The 8,972-nt window shown below is 37.5% G+C and overlaps 1 protein-coding gene across 2 annotated transcripts; it reads left to right on the forward strand.

Moving 5' to 3' along the window:
- Positions 1 to 197: 197 nt before the first annotated feature.
- Positions 198 to 8,634, forward strand: LOC132164110 (oxysterol-binding protein-related protein 3C). Of its 2 annotated transcripts, XM_059574534.1 has the most exons (11): positions 198 to 606; positions 1,277 to 1,370; positions 1,952 to 2,068; positions 2,159 to 2,231; positions 2,317 to 2,435; positions 4,030 to 4,151; positions 4,670 to 4,846; positions 5,508 to 5,652; positions 7,095 to 7,273; positions 7,668 to 7,915; positions 8,477 to 8,634. In XM_059574534.1, exons 1-10 carry the CDS (start codon positions 509 to 511, stop codon positions 7,912 to 7,914), a joined length of 1,371 nt encoding a protein of 456 aa, XP_059430517.1. In that variant the 5' UTR covers positions 198 to 508; the 3' UTR covers position 7,915; positions 8,477 to 8,634. The 2 variants fall into 2 exon arrangements, with proteins under 2 accessions (XP_059430517.1, XP_059430516.1); XM_059574533.1 differs by lacking the exon at positions 8,477 to 8,634 and having other exon boundaries at positions 7,668 to 8,466.
- Positions 8,635 to 8,972: the final 338 nt, after the last annotated feature.

Consider the following 8,972-nt stretch of genomic DNA (forward strand, 5'->3'; position numbering starts at 1 on the left):
CTTAGTAGTCGTAATACCAAAAAAAAAAAAAAACTAATCATGTGCCTTATTAAGCCCGGACCAAGTTCAGAAACTCAGCTAACTAGCTGCGCACGTGCCAACAACAGCACACGAACGCCAGAACCCACACGACTATTTTAAATAAACATTTCCAACCGAAACCCGCTCTTTTAAGTAGCGCGTGTTGCATCGAGACTCTGCGTTTTCCATTGAACTCGAAGGCACAGCTAAAGCCTAAAACCGCCAGCGAATCCCACCTCTCGTCCTCGCTCTCTGAAATCACAGATCCTACCCCTCGCCTCCCCCCCCACCCCCTTCTATTTTAGCTCTTCCTCGCCACTCTCTCTCTCTCTCTCTCTCTCTCTGATCGTCGTTTTGTCTTCCATGCCCGAGTTTGCCATTTTCGGAAATTTCGCTCTCTCTCTCTCTCTCTCTCTCTCTGCCTCTCTGTGTTCGATCCTCTGTAGGCCTTTTCGAATCTTCGAATTAGGGCTTATATTGGAGAGAGATGGTTAGCCCTAAGAGGAACCAGAGTAAGGGCTTCTTCGCCACCATGACTTCTGGCTTGTCCATGTTCGGCAACGCCATGCACCGATCCGTCAACGGGTACTTACATTTCTTCGTAATTCTACCTAACTATATATCTGAATATGTATGTATTTGCTTATCTACAACTTATTTTCTTACTCATCTTTGTTTCTATAATGCAATTAGACGTTCAATTTGGCATTTCGATACACTAGTTATTTTTTTCTTCTTCACGCTAAACATTTTGATGGCAATAGTGATCTGTGGGTCTTACATGGAGTGCTGATTCGGTTTTTATGCTTGTGAGGCAAATAAAGGCAATGATATTTTACTTGATTTTGGCAAGTAAGCTGAGTTTGGGTGTAAAGTTAGAGCTACTTCTGTTGTTCACCAAACAAATGGTTTGGGGTTTTCAAATTTAGTGTTGAAATAGAAAAATGGATTTTGAGATGAGTCCCACGAAGCTGATTTTGGGTATAAGATTGGGATTACTTCTGCTCTAAACCAGAAAGGTTTGCGCATTTGTTAAATTTAGGGTTGGAATAGAGAAACAGGTTTGGCATGAGTCCCACTTTGTTTATCATGTCGGTTTCATGTGAGGGCTTGTGGTCCATTGATTATGAGTACTGCTACTTCATAAGGTGGTATTATCAACAAGAATTATGTGCCGGATCTTCATTACATGCTTGTTTAGGAGTGAGCAGCTCGAGAAACTGGCTCATTTGTATTTATCTACTTTTGTTTCTAGGTTGCTTGGCTATGAAGGGGTGGAAGTGATAAATCCAGAGGGAGGAAAAGAAGACGCAGAGGAGGAAGCTCAGAGAGGAAGATGGAAACAGGAGGTGTTCTTTCTCTCTTGTCTACTACAACACTCTGTTCTCTCATGTTAAGTGGGTTCCTTTGGTGGATTTGTTTCCTCCGCATTTTCTTTTTTCCATTGTATGGCTGTTGGTTTCCAGTTTCATTGACATTCAGACTGCTACTAAGAATAAGAATGTATTTCTTTTGTTTTGTGGTATCATTTGTTTCTATTGTGATCGATTAATATATTTTGATCAAGCAACTTTGTCTACATTGCACAATTATTTATCATAGATATTTAGTTATGTTTGTTAATATTTTTTGGGGAGTTTTTTGTTTTTGATACGAAAAAAGTGTTTTAATGTGATATAAAGGTAAACACAGTTTTGAGAAGAGAAGTGTCTTTTGGTTGGGGTTCACATTTAAGAAAATGTGGACCCCCACCAAAAGAGTGCATCCGTAAGTTATATTTTTCCACATTTACTAAAGTAACATAGCGTTGTTGCCTCTAAATAAGAAAAATACATATTTACTTTGTTACTTCTTTTTTTTTTGGGGAGGGGAGATAATTATTCCTTCTCTTATAAAGCTGATATTTTGAGTTGCTTGTTTTGCTTCAAAGGAAAGAGACAGTTACTGGAAAATGATGCACAAATATATAGGCTCGGACGTCACATCAATGGTCACACTTCCTGTCCTTATTTTTGAGCCGATGACTATGCTTCAGAAAATGGCAGAGGTTTGTGCTATTTCCTTTGCAGAATGCTTCTGTTCATTTTTATTCTTCTTATATTGTGTAATTTTATGGATTGTGCAATGGCTGTGACAGTTAATGGAGTACTCCTACTTGTTGGATCGGGCAGATGAATGCGAGGATCCTTATGTGCGGTTGGTCTATGCCAGTGAGTATTCTTTCACACTGAATTTTCACTTCGTGTGTGCAAAGTAATGCCTGATGATGGACAGAGTGTATGCCTCTGATTGCAGCATCATGGGCTATATCTGTCTACTATGCCTATCAACGAACCTGGAAGCCCTTTAATCCTATTCTTGGGGAGACTTATGAAATGACCAATCATGGAGGGATTACATTTATATCAGAGCAGGTGAGTTGTAAGGAAGTCAAATTATTGTTGACGTTTTTTCTCCTTTTTCATCTAGTTTCTTGCTTTCTGCTGCATGCTTTTATAGGAAATGCTAACCTATTCAACTGTCCTCCATCCTTCTTCCATCTGCTTGACCTGCAGAAGTAATTTTATGATTGGAGACTTTCTATTATCATCTAGGTGCAGCGTCATGAAAAAAAGTTAAGGGAAATTATGTCACGATCTCCTTGTGCCTTAGCATTTTTTAACATTGACTTTGATATTTTTAAGATCCATGCTTTGGGGTTTGGGCACTTGTTTATCAAGGCCCCTGCTAGATTATTTGTCAAATGACGGAAAGTTGTTTATGTGGGTCCCACATTGTCTGACACGTCATCTAATTAATTAAATAAAAAAAAGAAAAAAGAGTCAATTACTTTTTTGGTACCTATGTTAAGTTGCATTATCAAATGGCCACCTCAATTTCAAAAAGTATCACAGGTGATACTTGTCTTGAACCTAAATATTGAGATGGTATTTTCATCCATCTTCCGTCCATAAATTTAATGGAAAAACACGTCAATGTCTTTCAGAATGTGACACGTCCTATATGAATTATTAATATTTATTGAAAAAAAAAAAAAAAAAAACTTAAGACCAAAAAGAAAAGCCTGGAGCCACCCCTTTTGGTGGCCAAACCATCCCCAAATGGCCAAAATGGGGATAGTTTCAACCACTCCCCCTTTGGTCAAACCTTCAAAAAAAAAAAAAGAAGTCCTTTTGGTGCTGGCCAAAACCACTCCCTTGCTTCAGCCACCCCCAAGGGTTAGCCGACCATAGGAGGTGGCTCAAACCACCTTAGATCTTTTTTAAAAAAATAATAATGAGGCTAATGGGCTACGTGGTAGTTTCTGATTGGTTTGACGTATCTCCATTAAATTTATGGACAAAAATACTATCTCAGTATTTAGGCTCAAGATAGATACTACTTGTGATACTTTATGAAACCAAGGCGTATATTTGATAATGGACCTTTCCACAGGTATCTCAAAGGCGTTTTGCCCAAAAAATAAAAATAAAAAAAGACCATGGAGGTACTTGGCCTCTATGGCCACAACTAGCTATGGACCTCCATGGTTGTGGCCTTCCATGACTATTAACGGTCTTCAAGGCTAGACCTCCTCAACTATGGAGGCCATGGACCTCTGGGGATGTGGAGGACCACGACCAATCGTGGCCATGGCTCGTCATGGTTATGGAGGCCAAGGACCTCCACGGCTGTGGCCTTCCATAGCCCTGGTCATGGGCCTCCATCCCGTGGAGGTCTTCCTTGGTTTGTTTCCTATAATTAGTTAAATGACGCTTTAGACAATGTGGGGCCCACATAAGCAGCCTTCCATCAATAATTTGATAGGAAATCTAATTGAGGTCTCAATTTATAAATGTCCAAAGCAAGTGTATCAAATTTATTCAATTGATAGCTAGGGTCTCAATGTCACAAAGGTGATCAAGCACGAGCAGGTCATGATACAATTTCCCAAAAAAATCTTGTTGTCCAGTTTGCTATGTTATGTAGTCCATATTTTGAATTTTTGACCATATATTTCCATTTCAGGTGAGTCATCATCCCCCAATGGGTGCTGGGCATGCTGAAAACGAGCATTTTACTTATGATGTGACATCAAAGTTGAAAACTAAATTTTTAGGAAATTCTCTCGATGTTTACCCTGTTGGAAGGTAATACTAGTTTTGCCGTTCTCTATTAATTGTTAATTTTGTTCTAAATTCTCTATGTCATTTAATTTTGCAGTCATCATTATTGTTTATATGCAAGCAGGTTGCTGCATTTAGTTATCACCTGTTGCTTTTTTGTTTGTTTGCTTTTCCCATGCTAGTCCCTTGTTATTTAATTCATGGCTTGAATATCTTCCTCTATGGTAGATTGAGGCTTTATGGTGTTGAACTGATGTACACCACTATCCTTCTCCATCCTACTCTATTATGCTCTGCCCTGAAAAAGAAAAACAAACTGTAGGTCACTGTAGCCATTTTAAAATAGATTAGACAATCTATCCAGAGTCATTTATATATTTGGGCCTTCGTATTTCAATGGCTGTATAAGGTTGACTTTCTCCCAAAAATCTGTTTATCATAGTTTACCCAAAAACAAGAAAAAGAGATTCTTTACCATTGTTTTATTATTCGTTTTGTTCAGAACAACCCTTTATATGTTAATACACCTATATTGTTTGCAGAACACGTGTGTCTCTTAAAAGAGATGGTGTGGTCTTAGATTTGGTGCCACCCCCTACAAAGGTTAATAACCTAATATTTGGCCGTACTTGGGTAGATTCACCAGGGGAGATGATTATGACGAATTTGACTACAGGAGACAAAGCTGTTCTGTACTTTCAGCCATGTGGCTGGTTTGGGTACTCCACATATCTCTTTTGATTTTATACTTTTTGAATTTCATATCTATTGGTATATTTGATTTTTGAGTGTTCTAATGGATCTATTATTCAGTCAACTTGGTGGCATTCTTACCAATGGAACTTTTGACTTGGGATTAATTGAGGTGAACATGGTCTTATTGGAAATGTGTTTGGATTCCTCCGGTTCTTGTTTTCTTTTAAGTTTGTTTCTTGCTACATTCTTGTAAATCTATACAAGGTACAGTAGCAGATCCCGAAAATCCCCTTCCCCCCCACCCCCTAGTTGTAACAACCATCACAGCAATTGTTTTTAATCATTAGAGTAGGTTTCCTTTTGTTTTGTTCCCCAGGTACTGAGGTGTATTTGAGTGTATAGTTTCTGGTTGTATTTCTGGGATGTGTCCTAAGCTTTTGGTGATGTAGTTTCCGTTAGTCCTGTAGTTGTGTCTAGGATCTGCTGGTTGTGATTAGTCCTCTAGTCAACTAGAATTTTTTTTAGTGGGGGGGTTATACTCCTTTATTGTTGTTCTGGTTTTCCATGTTTTTAGTACATATCCAAAAATAAAATAAAAATTCATCGCAGCACTTGTATTATGTCTATTTATACTCCCCTTGCTTTCTCCTAGACATGTCTAATTAAAAGTTGTCTTTGTTGCAGAGCTGGTCGTTATGAAGTGGATGGATATGTTTATAATGCTGCTGAGGAACCTAAAATATTGATGACTGGGAAATGGAATGAGTCAATAAGTTATCAACCATGTGACTTGGAAGGAGAACCTCTTCCAGGCACAGAACTGAAGGAGGTTATTTTTCTTGGATTCTGCTTTAACTATATCTACTTTTCAGTTTATGAAATGCTTTAGATATTGATTTAATGGTGGGATGGGCACACATAAAGTATAAGTTGCCAAACAGTGCGAACATTAGGATATTAGAGCATTTAGCAAGAGTGGAAGTGGGAGAGGAACCAAGAGCTGAAATTTCCGAGAATCTTATGATCCAAAGTGCCCACACACGCACACATATGTTTTTTTTTTTTTAAGAATAATATTTAATTTTCTCTTGACATCAATTGGCTCAGTTGCTCACTGTGTGGGACTTGTGCTTTCATGCTAATGCTGCAAAAGGCCAGTCTAATTTGTTGCATAGCTTTGAAAGACTGAAATGCAAGATTTATTACTTTAAGATAAATCCAACTGAGAAAGAGCTCACGAGTTCTTTCTGCTTCATTAACTTATTTAGGAATTCCTGTTCTTTTAGACTTCTGCCTCCTCCTTTGATATGGACGTATGCTACAAGAGGATGATGATTACCCTACTTTCAAAGCATTGAATATTTTTTTTCTGGCAGACTGTTTTAGCTGGAAAATATCTGGTCTGACTGATTTGATTACTGTTGGGACGAAGCCAAGTTATATTTGCTTGGAAAGTTGCTGAATAATCATCTTAGGAAAAGTTTTTTTTTTGGGTGCACTTTAAACATGCATCTGGCAATCATTTCAGTGAGGGGTGGTCTTTGGTACAGGCATCAGCTCATGGCTCATGACAACATAAAGATGTTTACACTGTGTCCTATGATGGGTGTCTAATTTACAAACACACACTCACATTTTAAGTACGGGGATTTAATGCTTTGAAGTTTCCAAGTTTTGATATGTTTGTTCAAGTTTGCCCTTATATCATTTGTGCTTTTAAAGTTTTCCTAGAATTGGCAAATTTTAAGTCGGGAATAAAAGAAACTTGGAATTTTGAACATTTGATGTTTTGTAGTGGGCTCCCCCCATTATGGGACAGAAGTCAGTGGCAATTTAGCAACTCATTATTGGGCTAAAGGAGTATTTATTGCTTAATACCTAAAAAGTGTTGAAAGAAGTCAACTGCTTTTATTTTGGTCCATTGGAGGCTTCCTGGGTCTATAAGCCACAGAATAGGAGGGGAGCCTCTCATCATTTCTCCCTGAAAAAAATTGTAAACTCTGGTAAAATGGAATTTAATCCCAGGTCTACTTGTAAAACTCCCTGTGACTTTACAAATTGAACTAGTTGGCACATTTGACGAAGCTAAGTTTAGATAATGAGGACGTGACTTGGTTGCGGGTGCTCATATAAATCTGCATTGGTTATATACGTTCTTCTAAATGACTGGTTAGTTTTATTTGGGCTCTACTGATATTAGAGCTGGTAAAAAACCATTAGTTCCCAGACTACTTATTATTGGCAGCTGCCCTGTTGCTTTTCTCTCTGCAGGTTTGGCATATCGCTGATGTTCCAGAGAAAGACAAATTTCAATACACATTATTTGCACACAAAATAAACAGCTTTGACACTGCTCCTAGGAAGTTATTGGCATCAGATTCTCGCTTGCGCCCTGATAGATATGCACTTGAGAGGGGTGATCTATCCAAAGCTGGTGCAGAAAAGAGCAGGTCTCTTTCTCTCTCTCTCTCTCCAAAAAAAACACAAATCTATTTGTTGTTGTTGCTTTAAGTTTCCTGGGGGAAATAAGATCGGTAATAGATATGTTCTAATTGATTCTTACTTCAATGCATTTCTTTTATTAAATTTCAGCTTTTTTTATTTTTTTTAATGATGAGTTTTCTGGGTTTTCATTGTGATTCTAGTAATCTTGAACCACAATCAGAATAAACGCATCTCAAATTAATGTTGTTATAGAATGATTACAAGCATACAACAGTTCATGCAATTTACTTGAATAGAAATTTTCATCACTTCTCACAATTTCTATCAGAAAAGGTAGATTTCATGAGGTTGATTCTTCAACCTTAGGCGTTTACATTGTAAGTTTGTCCCATCTTTCAGTTTGGAGGAGAGGCAGCGAGCTGAAAAGAGAAACCGAGAGGCCAAGGAACATAACTTTACACCAAGATGGTTTGATTTAACTGATGAAGTTACACCTACACCTTGGGGTGATTTGGAACTCTATCAATACAATGGTAAATACACACACCATCGAGCTGCTGTAGATAACTCAGATAGCGTCAATGAGGTTGATGTTAAATCAACTGAATTCAACCCATGGCAGTATGGTAACTTGTCTGCCAAATGAGGTACCCTCATTCTATGTTTGCTTCTTGAGTTCTGCAGTTAGTTGATGGAGCGTTTTTTTGGTGTGATATTGGAATCTCTGTTATTTGTTGGCATGTTTATGTTGTATCACCATCTTATAATCCTTACCAATTGATAAAAGTTTGGTGTCTGTCCACCTTTTCAAAGAACCCTTATTTTCCCAGTGCATGAATTATTACCATACTATGGCCTCACTTGCTCGGGCAAGTGGGCTCCGTAGAAACTCTTTTATATCCATTAAAAAACTTAAACATAATTGTTGGGTTACTGTTATAACTTAACAGTAAGAAAGGCTAGTTTACTTTACTGGTGCAACTCTTGACTTTGTTAGCTCTCTTTAAAATAAAATATCATATTCTTGTTGCAGGTAATGTGTATTGTGTAATAGTCACATTAGTACAGGCTGTAGTTTTGTGCTAGGATGATAAAAATAAATAGATTAACACCTTTCATTCTGGATCAAAACTGTCATTGAAAATCAGCAGATAGTCTTGGCATGAAAGCTCGATTTGTTGGATTTTGCTTTCTTGGTATTCATGCAGGCCTGCAGGGTACGACTAACGTCTAGGCCTTGAGGCCTTGATCTGGTTCATGTTAGGTATTTTCTAGGCCCATACTAGTGAATATTCAATATTCGTGATAATTTTACCCCTTATTCTACTACACTAATCTCTCATTCCACGGTTTAAAAGGAAAAAGTACCCAGTATAATATAAAAAATTTAAAACAGAATAAAAAATATATATACAAATTTCAAAAAAAAAAAAAAAAAAAATTGTAATGGTCCACGGCATACCCACGGGCCACTGACGTTGTGGGTCATTTTTCTGATTTTTTTTATTTTTTGGTTTTTGGTTTTGAATTTTTTATCTTATGCAGGACATTTTTGTCATTTTGTATTTAAGGGGGACATTAGAACTCTAAAAGTAGATCGGCAGGAATATTACAAAAATGAAAAGATTGGGAAAATATTGTTAAGAAGGCGGTAGATTCAGGGAGTAGCTGTAGTATTTTTTTTGTTTCTTTTTTCTCTTTTTT

Source organism: Corylus avellana, chromosome ca10, assembly GCF_901000735.1.
Source record: "Corylus avellana chromosome ca10, CavTom2PMs-1.0".
In the NCBI taxonomy this organism is placed as follows: Eukaryota; Viridiplantae; Streptophyta; class Magnoliopsida; order Fagales; family Betulaceae; genus Corylus; species Corylus avellana.